The sequence below is a fragment of the Oryzias latipes genome, chromosome 19, assembly GCF_053564925.1.
Source record: "Oryzias latipes strain Hd-rR chromosome 19, Olatipes_Hd-rR_3.1".
NCBI classification, from domain to species: Eukaryota; Metazoa; Chordata; class Actinopteri; order Beloniformes; family Adrianichthyidae; genus Oryzias; species Oryzias latipes.
In genome coordinates this window covers 22,267,235-22,289,425 of record NC_136255.1, presented here as the reverse complement: position 1 = coordinate 22,289,425, position 22,191 = coordinate 22,267,235, and the positions used below count along the sequence as shown (strand labels likewise).

The 22,191-nt window shown below is 41.3% G+C and overlaps 1 protein-coding gene across 1 annotated transcript in view; it reads right to left on the bottom strand.

Annotated features, from left to right (window-relative positions):
- Nucleotides 1–244: 244 nt before the first annotated feature.
- The window catches only part of itgb3b (integrin beta 3b), a 28,198-nt gene continuing 6,251 nt past the window's right edge, over nucleotides 245–22,191 (bottom strand). Inside the window, exons 7-15 of the mRNA XM_023949572.2 lie at nucleotides 21,057–21,152; nucleotides 17,564–17,653; nucleotides 16,889–17,023; nucleotides 15,388–15,832; nucleotides 6,245–6,467; nucleotides 6,064–6,164; nucleotides 4,881–5,000; nucleotides 2,265–2,431; nucleotides 245–1,067 (exon numbers count right to left, since the gene is read on the bottom strand). Coding sequence (XP_023805340.1) covers nucleotides 999–1,067; nucleotides 2,265–2,431; nucleotides 4,881–5,000; nucleotides 6,064–6,164; nucleotides 6,245–6,467; nucleotides 15,388–15,832; nucleotides 16,889–17,023; nucleotides 17,564–17,653; nucleotides 21,057–21,152 — 1,446 coding nt within the window. The 3' untranslated portion in view covers nucleotides 245–998. The remainder of the gene's footprint in view (nucleotides 1,068–2,264; nucleotides 2,432–4,880; nucleotides 5,001–6,063; nucleotides 6,165–6,244; nucleotides 6,468–15,387; nucleotides 15,833–16,888; nucleotides 17,024–17,563; nucleotides 17,654–21,056; nucleotides 21,153–22,191) is intronic.

Below are 22,191 nucleotides of genomic sequence, written 5' to 3'. Positions count from 1 at the left end.
TGTGGTTTTGGCTGAATTTCAACTTTCCCCAAATAACGTGAAGGTCTTTGTGGATCAGTTTTACAAGCAGAGCAACAACAATGCTAAACATGATGTCTTTAAATTCGTTGTTTTATCCTTTTAGCATTTTAGAATTTGGTCAGGTCATTTAGTTGGGTCATTTTTAGTTACAAACAAAATATGTTATAATGTTTAAAGCACCTTTTTTTTAGGTTCACTGAGTCAGAGAGACAGGGACAAATACTTGACAGTTTCCAGCCTGCACTGTATCAGCAGGATGTGCCTTGGCTGGAAAAAAACGTTTATTTGTTGTAATTTTACAAACAGGAAGTTTGTCTCCATTTGTTGTTGTTTTTAGGTTACCTAACTAAAAGTACATTTTGGGAGGATCTGAACAACACAACCCATTTAATTTAATGTAATCTCTGTAAGAGATATGTCTCAAAAGTTACAGTTTTGTTCTCCAGCAATTTTAAATGAATGGACTGACTCTATTCTGAGGTAAAAGGAAAAATAAACAACAGCATAGAGAGGGAATCAGCAGAAGATAAAGTACAATTTATAGAACCAACATATACATTTTTAGGTGGAAAAACTGAGCATGATGCATGAAAGAAAAGACCAAAACTTGAAAATGCAAAAGTCAGATGTAAAGAAACATTTGGGTAGTAAACAAAAAGGGATACAATCCACACAACAAACATCAAACACAGAAAAGTAGTCATAAACACAGAAAATCCCCAAATCAATCAAAAAAAAAAATACACAAGAGATCCTTAACAGAAACACATTTTATTGTGGGTCCAGTAACAAAACAGATCTTATTAAATCACAAAATGATTTGAATCCATCATTGTAGTAAGTGTAATTCCTGATAAAATGCCTAATTTTTACATATATACAAACAATTATTGTTTTGTGACAGTAGAACCCTGCACATGATTCTCCCAAAGGATGGTGGGAGTTGGTATGTTTTTCCTTTATGTTTCATCCCAGCATCAGTCTTTTCCTCTGTATGTGATGTTTGTGAAAGTTGATGTTGCTCCTTTGTAAAGCGGGTTGTGCCCCTGTGAACAAAGACATTTATGTTAAGACTTCCAAACACCCAAATTTTAAAGACAAACAAAGTTTTTCATTTGTGAATTATTAAACTGAGGGGATTCTTAGAGGCTTTAAAGTGTGGATATGTGCTGTTGAGGCCACAAATAGGCCTGTTAGTAGTAATGGCTGATAAGTGGAGGATAATTGAAACCCAGCCCTTCCGCAGACAGCCTTTTGTTCTGTTGGGAATAACAGCATGCCCCAAAAATAATGAAAACAATCCTCAGGGAATGGTACTTTGTGTGTGGTCTTTTACTGTTAAGTGTGATGCTGTGTCCACGTGTGAATAGAATAAAGCAAACAAACCTGTGTACTCACTTCTTTACTTTATAAATGAACAATCTTCCATTTAAACGATAAACCTTTCAAACTGGCTGTTTCACTGCAAACTATTTGATTCTATTTGATTTAAACCCTTATTTTAGATACTCAAGATATTAGACCAAGTTTGAGTTGTTTGAATTTACACCTTTTCTCTATATCAGCACAGTTGAGATATTTTTTTTGTCTGGGAGCTGGGATCTAGAAGTAAGGTTATTATTATTTTAAAAATTCATCATTCATCTTCTAATCCGTTTTTCCCTTTCGGGGCTGCTGGAGCCTATCCCAGCCACTTGTGGGCGAAGGTAGGGGACACCCTGGACAGGTCGCCAGTCTGTCGCAGGGAAGAGCGTCCGCAATCACACACCCATGCGCTCTCACATTCACACCGATTTCGGTTGACCAATTAACCTACGAAGCATGTTTTTGGACAGTGGGAGGAAGCCGGAGTCCCCGGTGAAAACCCACGCAAGCATGGGGAGAACATGCGTGGGTTCTTCTAATGTCAAGAGTATTGACATATTGACAGTATTGAAACAAATCTTGATAATTAAAAAAAAAAAGAAATTAAAAAATATTAAAATTAATTTAAATTATTTTGCTACGTACTCTTATTGACATTAGAAGAACTTGATTTAAGACAAAAAAAAACTCAAATTTTAATGTCGTTTTTGGTGGTTCAATTTTAAAATTCACTGCTCCATGAACCGCCACCTTAACGTGGTGGAGATCTTTGAAAGCTTTACTATTTTTTTTGTTATTTATTTTTCTTAGGATCAGTGTTCTTTCCCTAATTTTAAGCCACCTCTTTTTTTGTTGCAGTGTTCAAAGTACCCACTCACAGTGTCCCATTTGGCTCTGGCTCGCTCCTCCTCAAATTTGGCAAACTCCCGCCTGTCGTGGATGGTAACCAGCAATTTCCAGATGAGCAAAGCAGCCAGACCAAGGAACAAGATGGCTCCAGCCACCGACAGCAGCACCACTAAAATGTCTGGTCCTTTAGGGCAATCTGGACAAGATGAGATGAAAGGAAAGTTAAACACCCAGAAATTTCTGTCATGTCTGCAAATTATTTGTTTTTTTTTAATTGCAACAATTACACTTAATTTGTGCTTTAGAGGTAATCAGATCTGCAAAAATATATCAACACAAGGCAAAAAAACATAAATACTAGGAACCAGAAGGAAAGATAGGACTCAGGAAAAAACCTTTACACCAATTATTAATAATGATTTAATGATTAACATCTATTGATGCATTTTGTATTTCCTGATTGGGGTCCGGAAAACAAGCAGTTCTCAGTACTTGCTTCTGTGTACCAAAGGTAAAGCTGCATTGGCTTCTTTTGCATTTATCTAAAAAGCACTATGTGGAGTGGAAGGAAAGAAAAGCCTTTTTTTTCCCTTTCTGATCATTCTGGAAAACATAATCGTACTTTATATAAAAAAATACAAGTGTAGCGACCAGGTAGGGGGGAAACAAAATCTGCTTACAACCATTTCATGAAAGTTTGGGGACTTTGAAGAAGAAGAAGGACAAATAATCAGTCTCTCCTTAGATCTTTGGTCAGTTTGACCCTCTGCTTCAGGCTTAATCACATCTCGAGGGATGTTTTACAAACTGCGAGTTTGTTGGGCTCAGTCAGTATTTTATTGTTTATCTTTTACTGTCTTCCTACATTAAGTAGGAACAGTCTTTTGAACTTAATTCGTGATTTTTTCTTTACCAAATTAAGGCATATTTGTCATATAAATTAGTCAAAGCAAATTTTCCCGACAATAATACATTTCTTTACCCATGTTTAAGTAAAACCGTCTCATTGACCTGTGTGAGGGTTGCTCTTTTTTGCCTCACTGGATGCATTTTATTATAATCTTCTATTGCATGTGGTTTGCCTCCATGCATAGTTCATGAACGGTTTGAGCACAGGAGCAGCCAAGGTAAACTTTTACAATCAACATCAAAGCTCCTTTCCTCTTCCTCCCTCCTTCATTCCTTCTCTGCATTGTTTCCGGTTCTTCCACTGAACCTTTTTTGATCTAACAAAACCGTAAAAGGCTCACAAAATTCTTTGTTCATTTATTACATTTTCAATTTTTCACAGTTTGTTTATTGTTTTTTTAGTTTCACTTCTTTCTTTTGGATGATGTTGCTCAGTTTTTCGCCCGGCTTCCCGTTGAGCCAGCGGTTCCCCGGAGGAGCTGTTTCAACGCTTTATGGACGCGGCGGGGGGGTGCCTGCGTTCAAGGTAAATTGTGGGCTTCTTCACAGATACCCAGTTGTGTTGTAAATTAAACACACACATTCATTAAAAGCCAAAGGACAGACTTCCTCTGCAGGAGCTTGCAGTCATAAAAGACAGTTCTACTCCACGCTCGCCACGTTTGGCCACTTAACAAGCACATGAGGAGCGGGCACAGACGCTGTGACGAGCTCAGCTCAGGTGAAGGAAAAACACCAGGTAGAGTTTAATAATCGAAAACCTTTTTTTTTAACATCTGTTTCAATTTATTGCTCTTTTAAAGTGAACCACATCCTAAACATAAATCTGTTACTCTGCAGATTTTTGATCACTTAAGGGCAGCAAAGAAAAATTGAACCAATCAGGCTAATTTAAAGTGATTCATGTCTCAATTTTTGGACATTGATTCTGCAAAGTAAGTAATTTGCCTGGGTCTTTTTACAGATAAAGGTTAAAACAATAAAGGACAGAGAAACAGATAAAAAAACAAATAAAACAAGGTAGAGAATAATTAACTAAAAGCTCCTAAAAAGCAGCGTTTTCAGCTGTTTTTAAAAAAAGACTCAACATTGTCAGTGAAGCGAGGTGACCAGCTAGAAAAACTAGGTCACTTCGAGTTTTGTAACAAGTTTTTGGGACTGTAAGTAGGTTCAAAGCAGAGGACCAAAGAGGGCGACTAGAGACATATGGTACAAGCAGATGGGAAATATAATTAGGGGCCATTAAGAGCTCCTAAAACCAGGACTAAAATTTTAAAATCAATTCTAAAAATCATGAGTAGCCAATCTAAAAAGGATAAAACAGGTGAAAAATGAGCCGTTCTGCTGGTTCCTGTTAAAGGCCTTGTACCAGCTGAAGGTGATTCATCTTGGACTGATTAAAGCAGGTAAAAAGAGAAGTACTACAGGGAATTAAAATAGTCTAATCGAGATGAGATAAAAGAATCAGTGAGGATTCTTAGCAAAAAAATCTGAAAAATGACACAATGGTAACTGAGATGTACTACTAACCAGCAGCTTAGTGAATTGACCCACGGTTTATTTCTTTAACTTTGAGTAATACAAGCAACAACAAAAAAAAGGTTTTGAGGCATAAATAAAAAATTAAGGCAAGAAATATAAAGAAATGTGTTTAAGGTTTTGATACTGTGTTTCAAAGAGAAAAAAAAAGCATCAATCAAACTTGGCAAATACTAAATGTTCAATGTCTATCTTACCCGGCTCTTTAACAACAAACAGGATGGATTTTCCACTTGCATCCTCAAAGTATTGGAAACGCTCCACACAGTCATCCTCATCTTTGTATGTGCAGTTCACAGCGTTTGTGTCATGGAGCACTGTGTGGAAAATGTAGAGAAAAACACTTCATGCATTCTGTATTTTAGTTACTTCCCTTTTCCTCTTGGACATTGCTGTTTATTTGACTTCTTTGAGCAGTTTCATGCTTAGATGGAAAAATGTGTTTTTGGTGTTTTTAACATGTTTTACATGCTCTTGTGGCATTTTTCTGATGACGGAGGACATGTATTGAAAACAATTTAGCTTAAAGTTGCATATTTCTTTGAATCAGAGGCAAAAAGGGTGAAAAAGATCATATTTGTGACGTAAAAAGCACGCTGGACGGGCTACAAGCTCCGTGCTCTGAGCTCTCAGCAGCGTGGAGGGGAAGGGGGGGCGGTGTTACTCCACACCAGCGTACAATCTCAATTTTTATTTTGGCTAAAAGAAAGCATTATCTTAATTAAAAAGGACCACTGGGAACGCTTTAACTACAGATCAAAAGATGATTACGGTAGCTTTTTCTGTCACTAGACAAAGATTCAAAGATAATTTTAGGCGTCGGAGCACAAATACTCATCTTAAGGTATAGGCATTTGACGCGCATTCAAGAATGCACTAAACGTGGATTCTTCAATGCATGAAGCCCACAATAAAGCGGATTTTTCTTCATTTTCTTTGTCAACTGTTTACTAGCACAAGTACTAGAGTTGAAAGAGGCTTTCTGAGGAACGTCGAAGTCATGCAAATCTCACGAATCTTGCTCCAAGCTTCTTCTTTCACTATTTCAATATTTGAAAGATTTGGTATTATATAATTCCAGGCATAAAAGAAAGGCAGAAAAGCCAGAAAAACAGTCTAAAAATGTGAGTAGCTATGCGTGAACGCGAACGTTTTGAACGCAGCAGCCCAAAACACGCATTTACATAGAACCTTTACTGGAAGAGGTTGCTTGAACGTCTGTTTACGAGGGTGGTGTGAACGTAGCTTCAGGCAACTTACCTTATCTTGTTAGTATTTTATGATATATTGACAGCATGCACAAGAAAAAACTGATAAACGTGGATGAATTTATGTAAGAAGGACAATTAGTCTGGTCTTCTAGAAAAAGCTACATCTCACCGATTTCATCCACAAGTACGATCTCGTCCTTGCAGATGCGGCTGCAGGTATTGTCCTCAAACAGCTTGCCCCTCTTGAAGTGCTTGCACTCCACGCATTCCCTATCAGGGCGAGCAAACGCCTGGCATCAGTTTCAACACAAACCACCAGCTCCTAAACATTTGCAAAGCCGCAGACTTACTTCTTCATGGTGCAGGCGTCCGGACAGGTGGGGCACTTGTCGCAGGTGGCTCCGTAGGCCCCTGGCTGTGTGCACTCGCAGACGCCGCAGACACACTGGCCCCTTCCACTGCACAGCAGACCCAGGCTGGACATGCAGGTGTCTGTGCGTCTGGAGCAGTTGCAGTTCTCTCCCTGCCAGTCTGGATCGCACTGACAGAAGCCACAGTTACAAACTCCATGCCCTGAAATACGAAGAGAACAAAAAAAGTTTAATTACAAATAGATACTAGAAGCATAAATACCAAAATAAAGAATAATATGAGTGGCGGTCCTCTGCTCCGACAACTAAAGAGACTGCAAGCAGCCAGATCCAAATCTCATAAGGCTGCTAGAAGACCCAACATTTCCTTTTATGGTTTACTCATTTTTTTAAGAAGGTTCTTCAAACTTTAATCTTTATTTAAACCAGACAAAAACACAGAGCATTATTTTGGATGAGCCGACTTTATTGTAGCTCTGTACTTTTGTGTCACTCAGCAATCACTCAACCGCCTCCAGTTATCAAATCCAATAAAACTTTATTTCTATGGTACTTTTCATACAAAAAGTAGCACAAAGTGCTGTACACCAAAATGAATAGTATAGAAAAAGCACAATAATGTAAAAATTGATCTCCCTTGCACACAAACACACACACACATGCACACACAAACACTTAAAACCTTTTCTTTAAAATAAATTAAAAATTATCCAGTGTCAAATTGTAGGATTTAATAAAATAAAACAATAAATACAAACTGAATGTCTTCTTCTTTCTCTTTCGGCTTTTCCCATCAGGGGTCGCCACAGCGAATCATCCTTTTCCACCTCACTCTATCATGGACATCTTCTACCCTAACATTAGCCAACTTCATGTCCTCTGTTAAGACATCCATGTATCTCCTCTTTGGCCGTCCTCTTGCCCTCCTGCCAGGCAGCTCCATCTCCAACATCCTTCTACCAATATATCCACTATCCCTCCTCTGAACATGTCCAAACCATCTCAGTCTGGCTTCTCTGACTTTGTCGCTAACACAGGCAACATGAGCCGTCCCTCTGATGTACTCGTTCCTTATCCTGTCTAACCTGGTCACTCCTAAGGAGAACCTCAACATCTTCATCTCCGCTACCTCCAAATCATCTTCTTGTCTCTGTCTCACTGCTACCGTCTCTAACCCATAGAGCAGAGCTGGTCTCACCACTGTCTTGTACACCTTTCCTTTGAGTCTTGCTGACACTCTTCTGTCACACAACACTCCTGACACTTTCCTCCACCCGCTCCAACCTGCCTGCACTCGCCTCTTCACCTCTTTTCCACACTCTCCATCACACTGAACTGTTGACCCCAAGTACTTAAACTCCTGCACCTTCTTCACCTCAGCCCCCTGTAACCTAACGCTTCTACCTTGATCCCTCTCGTTCAGACACATGTATTCTGTCTTACTACGACTGACCTTCATGCCTCTTCTTTCCAGAGCAAACCTCCACCTCTCTAGCTGTTCCTCCACCTGCTCTCTACTCTCACTGCAAATTACAATGTCATCCGCAAACATCATTGTCCAGGGAGATTCCTGTCTTACCTCGTCTGTCAGCCTGTCCATCAGCATAGCAAACAAAAAAGGACTCAAAGCTGATCCTTGGTGTAGTCCCACCTCCACCTTGAACTCCTCTGTCTGACCTACAGCACATCTCACCACCGTCATACTTCTCTCATACATGTCCTGAACTACTCTGACATACTTCTCTGCCACTCCAGACGACCTCATACAGTACCACAGCTCCTCCCTCGGCACCCTGTCATACGCCTTCTCTAAATCTACGAACACACAATGCAGCTCCTTCTGACCTTCTCTGTACTTTTCCAACAACATTCTCAAAGCAAAAATGGCATCAGTGGTGCTCTTACGGGGCATGAAACCATACTGCTGCTCACAAATCTCCACCTTCTTCCTAAGCCTGGCTTCCACTACTCTTTCCCACAGCTTCATTGTGTGGCTCATCAACTTTATTCCTCTATAGTTGCTGCAGTTCTGCGTGTCACCCTTGTTCTTAAAGATCGGGACCAGAACGCTTCTCCTCCATTCCTCAGGCATCTTCTCACTCTCTAAAATCCTATTGAACAACCTTGTTAGAAATTCCACTGCTGTCTCTCCTAGGCACTTCCATACCTCCACAGGTACGTCATCAGGACCAACGGCCTTTCCGCTCTTCATCCTTTTCAGAGCCTTCCTAACCTCATCCTTTCCAATCTCTGCTACTTCCTGCTCCACAACAACCACATCTTCCTCCCTTCTTTCCCTGTCATTTTCCTCGTTCATCAGCTCCTCAAAATACTCCTTCCATCTTTTCTGTACACTCTCCTGGGTTGTTAGCACCTTTCCATCTCTGTCCTTAATCACCCTTATCTGTTGCACGTCCTTCCCATCTCTGTCTCTCTGTCTGGCTAGTCTGTACAAGTCCTTCTCTCCTTCCTTTGTGTCTAACCTGTCATATAGCTCATCGTAAGCTTTCTGTTTGGCCTTTGCCACCTCTCTCTTCACTCTACGCTGCGCTTCCTTGTACTCCTGTCTACCTTCCTCAGTCCTTTCTACATCCCACTTCTTTTTAGCCAACCTCTTCCTCTGGACGCATTCCTGTACTTCCTCATTCCACCACCAAGTCTCTTTACCGTCTTTCCTCTTTCCAGATGACACACCTAGCACCTTCCTACCTGTTTCCCTGATAATCTCTGCTGTAGTTTCCCAGTCCTCTGGAAGCTCATCCTGACCACCCAGGACCTGCCTCAACTTCTGCCTAAATTCCTCACAAGTTTCTTCATTCTGTAGCTTCCACCACTTGGTCTTCTTTTCTGTTTTCCCTCTCTTTTTCTTCCTGACCTCCAGAGTCATCTTACACACCACCATGCGGTGCTGTCTGGCTACACTCTCTCCTACCACCACTTTGCAGTCATTAACCTCTCTCAAATGACCTCGTCTACATAGGATGTAGTCCACCTGAGTACTCCTACCTCCACTTCTGTATGTCACTCTATGTTCCTCTCTCTTCTGGAAGTAAGTGTTGACTACAGCCATTTCCATCCTCTTCGCAAAGTCCACCACCATCTGTCCCTCCAGATTCCTTTCCTTCACACCAAACCTGCCCATCACCTCCTCATCACCTCTGTTGCCCTCACCAACATGCCCATTAAAGTCTGCTCCAATAACAACTCTCTCTCCTCTGGGAAAACTCTCTATGACCTCATCCAACTCACTCCAGAATCTCTCCTTCACTTCTAACTCACAGCCAACCTGTGGCGCATACCCACTGACTACATTCACCATCACCCCTTCGATTTCTAACTTTAAGCTCATCATTCTGTCTGAGACTCTTTTCACCTCTAGAACACTGTTTACAAACTCCCCCTTCAGAATCACACCTACCCCGTTTCTCTTCCTATCAACACCATGATAGAACAGTTTGTATCCTCCTCCAATACTACGTGCCTTGCTGCCCTTCCACCTTGTCTCCTGCACACACAGTACATCTACCTTCCTTCTCTCCATCATGTCTGCCAGCTCTCTGCCTTTCCCTGTCATTGTGCCAACGTTAAGAGTCCCTATTCTCAAACCTATGTTCCTGCCTTTTCCCTTCTCTCTCTGGCCACGGGCCCTTCTGCCTCCCCTCTTTCTTCGACCAACAGTAGTCAAATTTCCACCGACACCCTGTAGGTTAACAGCATCGGTGGCGGTCGTTGTTAACCCGGGCCTCGACCGATCCGGTATGTCTAAAGTGTTGTGGATGATTCGCATGGTTATTTTGGCAATTTTTACGCCGGATGCCCTTCCTGACGCAACCCTCTCTATTTATCCGGGCTTGGGACCGGCACAGAGGCAACTGGCTTGCAACCCCTGTGGCTAGATTAACAACCCCTGTGGCTAGATTAAATACAAACTGAATGTAATAACAATAATAATACCAAAACTAGCTAAAAACCAGGTTAAAAAGGTTGAGTGCAGACTGGTCTTTTAAAGACAAAGCTGAAGCATTTGGGGAGCCAATGTGAGGATTTTAAAATAGGTATTATGTGAGACCTCCACTTGGTCTTGGTGAGAACTCGTGCAACAGAATTCTGGAGAAGCTTTAGGTTCTCAATGTTGTTTTTTGGAAGACCAGAAAGCAGAGAGTTATCAATTCAGTTAGTCCGGAATGCAGCTGCACGGCTGTTAATCAGAACAGTTCACTTCACTGGCTCCCTGTCAATTTTAGAATTCAGTTTAAATGTTTACTGCTTGTCTTTTAATGCTTTTCACTGTCTTGTCCCAGTTTACTTAACACAACTGATTGCAACACTAGAGTTTTAAGGTCTTCCAACCAGTATCTGCTTCATGGGCCCAGGTCATTTCAGAAACACAGGGGTGACCAGCTTTTTCCCTTTGTAAACCCTCCTTTATGGAATACTATTCCCACAGAACTGGGCATGACATCAGACCTAAATAGTTTTAAATGTCAACTACAGACTTAAAATGGCTTTTAATGCTCAGTAGTTAGTGGCATCTAAGTTTGAGAACAGTGGAGTGGAAGGCCATTGCAATTAAATATTTTATAAATCATAAATGACATATTTCAATCAGTTTTATTGGTGTTACTGTCTTAAAAAAACGTTCTTTTAGCTTGGATGCTAATAATAATGCTTAAATAAGGTTGTATTGATGATTTTCCGAATCTTTACCAATAATGATTATAATGTTTACTCAAAAATTGAAGGGGGGAAGCTTTTTGCGGGGGGGGGGGGGGGGGGGGGCTGTTCCCCTGTAGCTCCACCCCTACATTTGTATTCTTAATTTGATCAATCAAAAAAAAATTTTTTTTAGTAAAGCACTTTCGCGAACCCTGAAAGTAAAGTGCGATAGAAATAGTTTCATTCGTTCATTCATTCATTCATTCATTCATTCATTCATTCATTCAGCACCAAATAGGAGCGAATGGCAGAAAAATCTGTATTAAATTTGGCAAAAATCTTTCTGCAAATCAGGCTCCTCCGAAAATGCATGTTCCTTACAAATGCGACCCCAAAAACGGAGCAGGTTCTCCCACAGAGTGAGATTTGTTGAGAAAGAAGAAATAATTGAAACAAAAAAATACCTTCCTTTGCAGTATTTCTAAAAGTAAAAATGAAAAGCATACATCAAACATGTAATTTCTGATCAGAAACTGAGATCTTATAAACAGGAAGCTTCATTTATGAAGAAACGAGCGATAACCCTAAAACCCTTGAAGCCCATTTTGTTTTTTGGAACTGTGGTGTTGACTGGCTTTACACTATTTTCAGCCACACGACTCAAAGCATGTTAGGATATTTATGCACTTTGTTATTCTTCCACAAAGCCATGCTGGTGTGACTGACGGTGCAGAATTATCGCGGTTTGTGGCCATAAAAAACAATGAGCGGGAAGCTGTTATTGGGACAGTCTGGCCGGATAAATTATGATCTGTGAACAAACTGTGATTATCATCAGACCACAGCACTCAGAGCTTTTAATCACACAATTCTGTGGCTTCAAGAAAAATGGTCGCCGCATTGACTGAGGTGTTCCAGGACAACAGCAGACCAAAAGTTTGCACAAACATGCTCCCAGACCAGCTTCAGCAATCTCCTCCTAAATTCCCTTCTTGACCAAACATGGATTTATTTTTAACCTGATTACACCATACCAGCCTATGAGTAAGCAGACAGGCATTTCATGATGCTTTATGGACTTTGGGGAGTGCAAAGAAAAAACATTTCTCTGTGAGTGCAGAGGAGGGGCAAAGTGATAAATGGGATTAGATGATGTAAGTTAGGACACAAGTGTCGGGCCAAAGCTTTGCATTTCCGAACATTTCCAAACCGAACATTTAGAAAATGTGTGTTCGCCTTTATGCTGCACAGAACGACTCTGCACTCATGTCTGTGTGAGAAGGCTGGAATCTGGAATTGATTAGTTTATCCAACTCAAAGTGAAAGCGAGTGAGAAGGCGAGGCTACACCTAAATGTGTTGCTTTAAACACCCCCACACCCACAAATTAAATAGGGGAAAGGACATTAATGAGAAAGAGGAAGATGTTTAGTCCAGCAGAGCTTGAACAAGAACAAGGCGAGCTTAAGATGAAGGTCCTTTCTGTGTGACAAAATGAGCTGTAACAGTAGAGTAAAGTGTATATCTGGCATGAAAAGGAGTTTATCATCAGAGTAAATAAACAACGACGAAGGATGTTGACTTTCAACGACACAAACCTGACATTTTTGTTAGTTTTGCCGCTAAGACGAAGGCACAGGATGCAGCCGCTCCTCTCTCCCACCCTCCAGAGCACGGAGAACCCAAAAACCTGTAACACCCCAATGGGTCAGACCCCGGTACGGGTGCATGTGACCAAGGCTTTACATGTTGATAGTGATACTTGCTATTTTTCATTAAAAATATTAGGTAAAAATGTGCGGAAGCAACACATCTACAAAAATTTTGACATGGCAATCTTAACAGTTTTTTCTTTCTGTAAGTGTTTCTTTCGGAGTGCGTATGTCTTTGCCGGTGCTTCTACATAAAGAAATGTCCAATATGGATAAAAAATTGAAGTTGTCAGTGTGCAGAAATTATTTTCTAAATTTGATTAATACTTGCTAAAAAAAAGAAACTTTTAAATATCTAATATTTTGATTTCACGATGCCTCCTTTTTTATTTAACGCAGGATTTATGCCGCATGTAGCCAATTAAAGCATAGGAAATTAGGTTTAGCTTATGAAATAACTCTTAAAATGTATATGCAGCACTAAGCATATGTTTTCTTCTCATAAGGGGAAAGGTAATTTAAATGCATTTTGGCATAAAAAAAGCGTGTTTTAATTTTACTTTATGCGGTAGAAGTTTTATCGTCTTTACAGATAAAGGAGCAAACCCCATTCTTAGATTACCTAAATCTATTACACAATCATGCCTGTTTCAATGCAATCCCAAGTGAAAGCTGAAAGTGTTTAGGAGTCCAGTGTTTGGCCTTGTCCTTGGCACTCAGAAATGTTCCCAGAATCTCTTGATGATAATAATAAACTGTTGATATTTAGATGGTCTTCAACTTTGTGGGTTTATAAGGAGGACTGTTAATTTGTATTGTGGTGAGCCGTGGTGGACTTTTGCTCTTTTAAAAACCCAATCAAGTCACCGAGATGTTGACAATTATCCTTTAGGGTGCAAGATGTTCCCTCAAGTGTTTCGTTTTAGTAAAGTTTCTAGCTTTTTGAAGAGTTTTTATTTTTTAAAATTCAAAATGAGAACTGTCTAACTATCTTTCTTTGTAAATAATGAACAAATTGCAAATATAAACATGTATTTCAGTTTCTGTGCACATTCCCAGGTTGCTGCCATACCTGCGTAACCTCAGAAAACAGAGAAAAAGCTGCGGTTTCAGGGTAAATATGTCAAACAATCACACCTGCAACACAGAATAAAAGGTTTGCTGTAACTGAACCTTTTTGAACTTGGTGTTGCAAAGTCTGGGCTGGCAGATGCAAACATACAATCTGAACTCCAGGCACACAGGGTGTACAAACACTGTGTGTTTTTATTGTGAATGGAGCTCATGAACATGGAGTTGGTGCTGCGCATAATCCCTTCCAGATGAAGGGAATGGTGAATGTTTAGAGACCTTGGAGGCTAAGTCAACACTAAGGTACCCAAAAGGTTTAACATAATCGCAAAATACTTCAAAAAGAAAAAAGGAAAACTAAAAAAAATAACCATTTTTTTTAAAATAACCATTTTTGAATATTTTCTGTGTACTTTATCATCAATTTGAATCTAGAGGTCTAAAATACAGATACAGTACATTAGCCACCATTGGCGAAATGTTTGTGCATATGCTCGTCAATTCTCGGTTTGGTCCCTCCAGGGCACTTCTCTCAATGTGACAGAGTCCCACCTTCATTGCAAATGCAGCTGCCGGTCGCATTCTTAATCAATCAAGGAGGCTGCACAGTTCACACTCACCTGCAGAGTGGTCACCTTTCATGGTACCAGCTCTGTGGCCTTGTGGAGAGCTGTCCGCCCTGAGACTGAAGGTCATGAGGTCGTGAGTTCAAATTAATAGCCGATTCAAACCAAATGCTTTAAAAATGCAACTCACTACCTCGCTGCTTGACACTCAGCAATCCAGGGGTTGGATTGGAGGGTTAAACCACCAAATGATTCCCGAGTGCAGCTGTGTCTGCAGCTAACCGCTCCCCCAGCGGATGGGTCAAACACATTTCACACACCTCCGTGCAGGACAGCTAATGGGACTCAAACTTTAACGGCTCCTTTTTAACTGAACCCTTCTGCAGGTCTAAAACCTAATTGCTGTCTTCCCTACTTGCACACTTCCTACGGTACATCCTTTGTTATTAAGTCTGACAGACCTTGAACCTGAGAAACCTTTCGAAAAAGGTCTTAAGCCTTAGTCCACTACAGTAGTTGAGCTGTACAGGTGATGCAGGTTTTTGAGTTGTTAGGTCCGTGGGGGGGTCGTAAACACATCATCACGCATATGAAACATGCAATTGTCCTGAGTGTGGTAAGTGCATTGTGAAGTAATCTATACAACACTCCTGCATCTTTCCTACTTTACCCTTCTTTACTCTTGTGTGTTGAATAAGTATTTACTGTTGACCTGTTGCTCGCAGCATGCCCATAGAAAAATATGTGCACAAACTTTTTGGCTCACCGGCTAACAACCTTGATATTTGTTCAAAGTCTGAACATTTGTTTTTCACAGACAGCCCATTTCCACCCGTAAGGGCAGTTGTGAATAAGGTCTACTCTGATGAAAATGTACGTAACTTTTAATCAAAGTGATGTAATGTGTTGGGAAATGAGAGCACACATTGTGATGAAGCATAGAATTTTCACAAAAATGCTTTTAAACATGTTATATACAGCTAAGAGATAAACTAAGAGCTATCTTTGGTTCACACAGGGGTGTGGTAAAGACCTCGGAGGTTAATTACTGTCATAATGATTATTCTATAGATTTTAGACACATTTGAGCGAAAATAAGGTCAAAATCTACATCTAAAATGATAACTTGGATGATTGACTTTTGACTTATTTAGCTTTAATAAGAGACAAAGTCTTACCTGAGCACAGTTCTCCTTTGTAGCGAGGACAGTTGAAGTCGTCGCACTCACACAGCTTTCCCCAGACCTTCCCAAAGTCACTGCTGTGGCACACACACTGGCCACACACGCAGTCCCCACGGCCACTGCAGATAGAAGACCGAAGTCCTCCAGCTCCATCAGGTCCACTGCAGCGGTCCTGGTCTGTGGGATTATAGTCGCCTTCTGCACACTCGCAGTGAGGCCCCAAGCGGCCCGGATGGCACAGACAGATGCCGCATTCAAAGGTGCCGTTGCCATTGGTGCATTTGGGGCTGTTTGGCTGCGCTTTGCTCTGACACTTGCAGTCACACTCAAAAGTGACGGTGACAGTAAGGGAGTCCTTGAAGCCCACAGGCTTGATGACAAAAGTTTTCTTCTTTTGTTTAGGGCAGCCATGAGCACGTGCCTCCACGCTGAATGAAACCTGGATCAGAGGGTTTTGGATTAGGTTAAAATGAATGTGAAGAACAATGCCAAATGTTGTCACCTGATTTATCCCTCAGTTAAGAGCTTTTTATGTTTCACCACAAAGAAGAAATAGAAATGAAGAAACACTGGGAAGGCTTCCAAATGCATTAAGGGAAAGTAAATGTTCAACCCGCTTTCAGTCCATATGTGGTAAATGTCCAAAAGTAGGCAGCTGCTGCATCTGGAGAGACGCCCATATATGGAAAAAGTGAAGAGGAGCTGAGTGTGGAGGCCAGAAAATGTCACCTAAACGGAAAACAGCCAAAGCCGAGGACTAACAGAGGTGGAACTTGGAGAAAAAGTTTCAAGAAGCATCAAAGAGTACTCTTAGAGCAAAATACACAAGTAGAAATCAGACAGGAAGTATTATTTTAGACATAGTGATGATCCATTCCAACCAGGAAATGTAAAAAAAAAAACCACTTTTAAAATAAAATAGTCAGACAATCATGTTTGTACTTGGAACTTTTTGGAATACAATGCTAAAAAAAAATGTTGTAATACTGCATTCATGAAAATTTTCATTAACGTTAATTTCATAAAAGTGTTTTTTTATGCTTCATTAAGTAAAAATGTGCAAGAAAAAGTAAAAGGTTAATTAATTAAAGAAAAATGTTGTCCTAACGTATTTAAAAAGTCAAATTTGCCTTTACCTCTCAGGAGGACCTGGCATCCACATTTTAAGACCACCACCTTAGATTTAAGGCTATTCTACGAGGGGTTGGTCTCCACATACAAGCACATGATGTTGCCACCCACAATCTCTAGTGAAATTGAACACTAATTTAGCTGAACTGTGTTTTTCTCAGAAAATACATCATGTTAAAAGATAATTGTGTTTTTTTTCTTGTGTCATTTATCTGAAACTGCTTTAATTATGCTTTTGTTTCGGTCTCATCTTGTTATACTAACATATCGAGTTTCACCCTAAACAGCAAAGACATATAAAGTTTATGCAAGCGTTCAAGTCTAAGCAGGTTAGAGCTATCTGCAAAAATCTTGCTGAACTAACCGTGTCTCCTATTTTGAGCCCAGAGCAGGATTTGAGACCTGGAATGACCTCTCCGTTCAAGCAAGTGGCATTAAAGGACAGAGAAAGCTCCTCTGGAACGCCTTGAACCTCCAGCTCCACTTTGGAACGAATTTTCTGTCATAAGAAAAAAGGGAAGAGCGGGTGAACTGTTGCATAAAACAAAAACAAAAAATGCATTTTTCCTCAAAAGACTGTTTGGGGTTATTGATCAGTTTCAAGTTTTTAACAAACACCAACTTTCAGCTGTTTTGATGGCTTTCTGCCTCAGAAATGCATCCTTCCGTCTATTTTCTGAACCTGCTGAAACCCTCATGGAGTTGCTGGAGCCAATCCCAGCGACTGTTGAGTGACAGGCTGCCAGTCTGTTGTATGGCAACGCATGCATGGGGAGAACATGCAAGAAGAAAGGTTCCACCTGGGATTTGAACCTGGGAGTTTTAGCTGTGAGGCAAAAACCACTCCACCCCAGAAGTTTATTTGAAACATAAACAATTGAAAATAACTACAAGGCGATGGCGTTATGGGGAAGTTCACCTGTGAGCTATTGTGGACTTTCCACCAAAACTGTGGCTGGACGTGTGTGACTCATGTTGTGGGCGTGTGTCAACACAGTCTAGACAATGATGTGTACTTTTGTGCATCTAAGGGACTCACTGCATAAGCCTTCAGTATGAGCTGAATAACATTTCCAGAGTCATTGGACAGCGTCCCAACAGTGGTGCCAGGAATCAGCTCACTGTAGTTCTGCAAAGACAAGGCAAAGGTGGGCCAAGGTGCCATCACTTACCAAAATGGGTGTAACGATTAATCCACTTAATGCATGAATCAATTTATATTCCTACGATCCAAGCAGATCAATCTGTTTGAGGCTAGTTGTTAATCGCAATACAAATATTTAATTTACACTTGATTATCTTGCAAGAAATAAAAGGAATCTGGAAAACGTCCCTTGCACTGTTCAGTACCCAGATATTTATCTCCACGTCACACTGGCTGAATTTTCAACTAAAGATGTCCCGGATCGGTTTTTGGTCAGTGAATCGTATAGTTCAAAATAAACCAAAATCGGCTATGAATCGTATTGTCAACCAAAAATGACACGAATCGAATTGTTATTAAAATGAATCATTACACCCCTACTTACCAATATTTGATACCAGTCAAATAAATCTCTAAACGATATCTGATAAATAAAAATTCACAAAAAAGTTACACAAATCTTTCTCCTAAAATCTTATTTTTCACACATTTTTCATTAAATGTTTAAATGACCATTGCACATAAAACTATGTTGTAATCAACCTTCCTGTTCTAAGTGAAGAAATGAAAAGAATCTTTATTTCATTAAATAGTTCATTTGGATTTCATGTTATTACATTATAAGGGTTCAATAAATGGGGACTAAATGGTTGGCCCCCTCACACATTTTCACCTCTCCAAATCTGGCTGTCATGTCTTGTCATTCTTATGTTTTGTCCTGAGTTGTGCACTTCTGGTCTATGTCTGTCACCTGTGTTGTCTCGTGTTGCACTTCCTGTTTTATTTTGAAACCCTAACTCTCCTCTCGTTTCAGGCCTTGTTCCTTCCTGCCCTTGTCAGTTCCCCACAGGTGTGACTGTGTAATTTTCCCTGATTGTTTCCACCTGTGTTCCCCTTCCTCAGTTTGTTGTTTTTTTGTAGAGCCATAGAGGAAGCTTGTTCAAGAAATTAAAAACCACTGAAATCTCTGCATCTGAGTCCAGCCCTGTGATCATTCTTGACACTGGCCTTCTATTCAAAAGGTTTGGACACCACTGGATTAGGAAGTCATGAGCAACTACAGGCCTATTTTGCTGTGGATGACAAGAAAAGGCAAAGCAAAGGCAAAAATAAAGACACTTTCCAGTAAAACAGTCTGTCCGGGTCTCGCCAAGTCATTGTTGGCCGTTTACGTGCCACTGTCAGCCACAGTATGTGTGGTCATGTTTTTGCCGCCTTGCTAAAACCAATACTGGGACTGTACAATAAAAGGGCCAGTAATTATATTTAACTAGTGCCTTGGATTTTTTTGCAATTCCGACAAACTTACTTTATTATTTTTTAACAGGAAAATGACATCAGCCATTTTCCAAAGTAAAAACCTAACAAATATGAGCACTTTATGAAGAATATTAATGAATCCACTCTGTTCTGATCACGAAAACCTAAATATTCCAAATGACAAATCTCTCAATGCATTGTGGTCTATATTTGCAAATTGAGTGAGAATTGATGCACATTGGTTTTTTTGTAAAGACTTATGGGAAATTACTAGGGCACTGGGTTATTGAATTGTAGATACAGACAATAAATACAGATGAATAAATCTCAACATGTTCAGACTGGTTCTTAATGTTCGAATGAGGTGAAAGTAAACTCAAAAAATTGTCAAAGCTAAATTCCACTAATCCAGGAGTCTGTAACCTGACGCTCCGGAGTCATGTGATTCTTTTATCCCACCATTCTGGCTCTTTGGCTTTTAAGAAAAATGTGAATGTTTTAAAAAACATAATAGGTTGGTTAGTTATTTGACATTGGATATAATTTATTTTGAAAGGAACGTCTAAGTGCTGCTGTCTAAAGCAGGATAAATTAAAATTGTTTTCCTTTTTTTTTTTTCTTCTTCAAACTTGTTCTGTCCAACAGCTGAGCAAACAGATTAGAGCTGAAGGCTTTTTGTGTTGGACAGGTTTTACTATCACAAAAAGAGGTTATATAGCTTCAAGAAACTAGAGTGTAGATTTGTATAAACCCCTTTTTGTCGTATTATTTTTTATTTATTTGTTACATTTAGTGTGTATGAGGAGGGAGAGGGGAAGAATGTGAGGGGAGGGTGGAAGAGAGTAAAAGGAAGAAAGGTGAAAAGGTGGGGGATACAAGCACTGATTTGAATAAGTTATTATTTTAAGCTGTAACAATTATACCAGATCTGCTGGAAAGACAAATATTACATCAAAGGTGAAAATCTGACACTAAGATGAGCGAAAAAAAATCTGTCCATCAATACACTGTGGGTAAGGAAGAGGGATGAAGCAGACAGGGAGCAGTGTGGCAGTGTGCACGTGCACGTGGGGGTGGAGATACATGCATGCTGCCGACATGAACCGTGTGTTCATAAGGGGAGCCAGATCCTACCCAGCCAGACCAGCCAGACCAGGAGAGGGGAGGAGAGCCCCCCAGGCCATAAGCCCCCCCAGCATCCGGACCCAGGCAGCCCGGGAGGGGAGGAGGAGGGGACCGCCCACCCCACCAGCCAGGCACAGAGAGGGCCACCCTACAGGGGCCCCCCCAATGCCCAGAGGCACAAGCGAACCCAGTGTCCGGCCCCCAGGCCACAAGACAGGAGCGCTTAGCCGTACCAGGCGGCAGCCATGGGGGCCACCGGGCGCCGGACACCGAGACAAAAACCAGGGACGAAGTCAGGGCCCCCGGAACCCATGAGCCGGCCACCACCCGACCGGCGCCCCGTCTCTGCAAGCCAGCCCAGGCAAGGGACCTAAGCAACCCAGGGATCGCCACGCACCCACAGCCACCCCCCATAACCCTACAACCCTACACACTACAACCCCCCCCCCCCCCCCCCCGCCATAATATCTGAGCCCCCCTCCCCAACCCTTTCAGTGCCCTCCCCTCTCTGTGATGGGGAGGGAAAGCCCCAGAGGGTCCCAGCGAGCCAGCCCCCAGGTCCGTCCTACCCATGCACTCACGCACACATACTCACAATCATCTGGTTACCCTCCCTACCCCCGCCGCCACGCAGTAACCCCCCCCCCCCAGCCGGCCGATTAAAATTGTTTTCCACGTATATATGCAGAAAATCGGTTACATTTCAATTATTGTAAATATTTAGAAGCTATGATTTATAAATAAAAGGCTTAATGACCCCAAATATTTTTAAAACGTGTATTTTTTTTCCATACGGTCGTGTGGGACTTTGCAGTTCCTGTTGGGTTTTGGTCAGTAAGAAACTGGACCAAATGGCCACTTTATTGTTAAAGGATTTAGACCCCTGCACTAAGCCATCAACAGAAAGCTCCTCTGACGGACAAAACCGTAAACTTCTGGTTAATTTTTGTTTAATTTATATGTTACTAATAAGAAAGGGTGAACGAGCTTGGGCTTAACTGACCTGGTACAGAGTAACCACAGAGTTTGTGACAGCGAAGATGAGGTTGATGTTGTTCTCTGACATCTTCTCCGTGATCAAAGCCAGAGAGGGGTAGTCCTGCAGAACCAAAAGATAGATAGATAGATAGTCTTTATTGTCATTGCAACATTGTACAACGAGATTAAGGTGCAAAAATAGTCAAATAGTAAAAATAGTAAAAATAAAATCACAATAAATAGTATAAAAACAATATAAAATACAGCAGACATAACCCACACACGCGTGAACATTCTGTCATGTTTCCATTTATGGCTTGTTCTTTACAGCGTTTAATGTAGTTATTGCTACGGGATAAAAACTTTCCTTGAATCTGTCAGTCCTTGTTTTGATTGACCTGAACCTTCTCCCTGATGGCAACAGTTCAAAGAGGGAGTGTCCAGGGTGTGAAGTGTCCTTAAGAATGTCCTGGGCTTTTTTGAGGCAGCGCGAGTTGTGGAGTTCTTCCAGAGGGAGGAGAGGGCAGCCAGTGATCGTCTGTGCCGTGTTAATGACCCTCTGAAGAGCTTTCCTCTGAGCCACTGTGCATCTGCTGAACCACACACAGACACAGTACGTGAGGATGCTCTCAATGGAGCATCGATAAAAGGACACCAGCAATCTCTGGGAGATGTTGTTCTTCCTAAGCACCCTTAGGAAGTGCAGTCTCTGCTGGGCCTTTTTTAGCAGCTCAGAGGTGTTTACTCCCCAGGTTAGATCCTCCTCTATGTGGACCCCCAAGAACCGGAAGTCTGGCACTCTCTCCACACAGACCCCGCTGATGAACAGTGGAGAAACAGCAGTTTTCTTCCTCCTGAAGTCAATAATGACCTCCTTGGTCTTTGTGGTATTGAGGAGCAGATTGTTCTCCCTACTCCACATCGTCAGCTGATCCACCTCGTCTCTATAAGCAGACTCATCTCCCCCCGAAATGATTCCCACCACTGTTGTATCGTCTGCGAATTTGACAGTGGTGTTGCTGTGGTGAGCAGGAATGCAGTCATGGGTGTACAGGGTGTAGAGCAGGGGGCTTAGCACGCAGCCCTGTGGGGAGCCAGTGCTGAGTGTGAGGGCCTTGGATGTGTGTGGGCCCACTCTCACTCTCTGACTGCGATCAGTA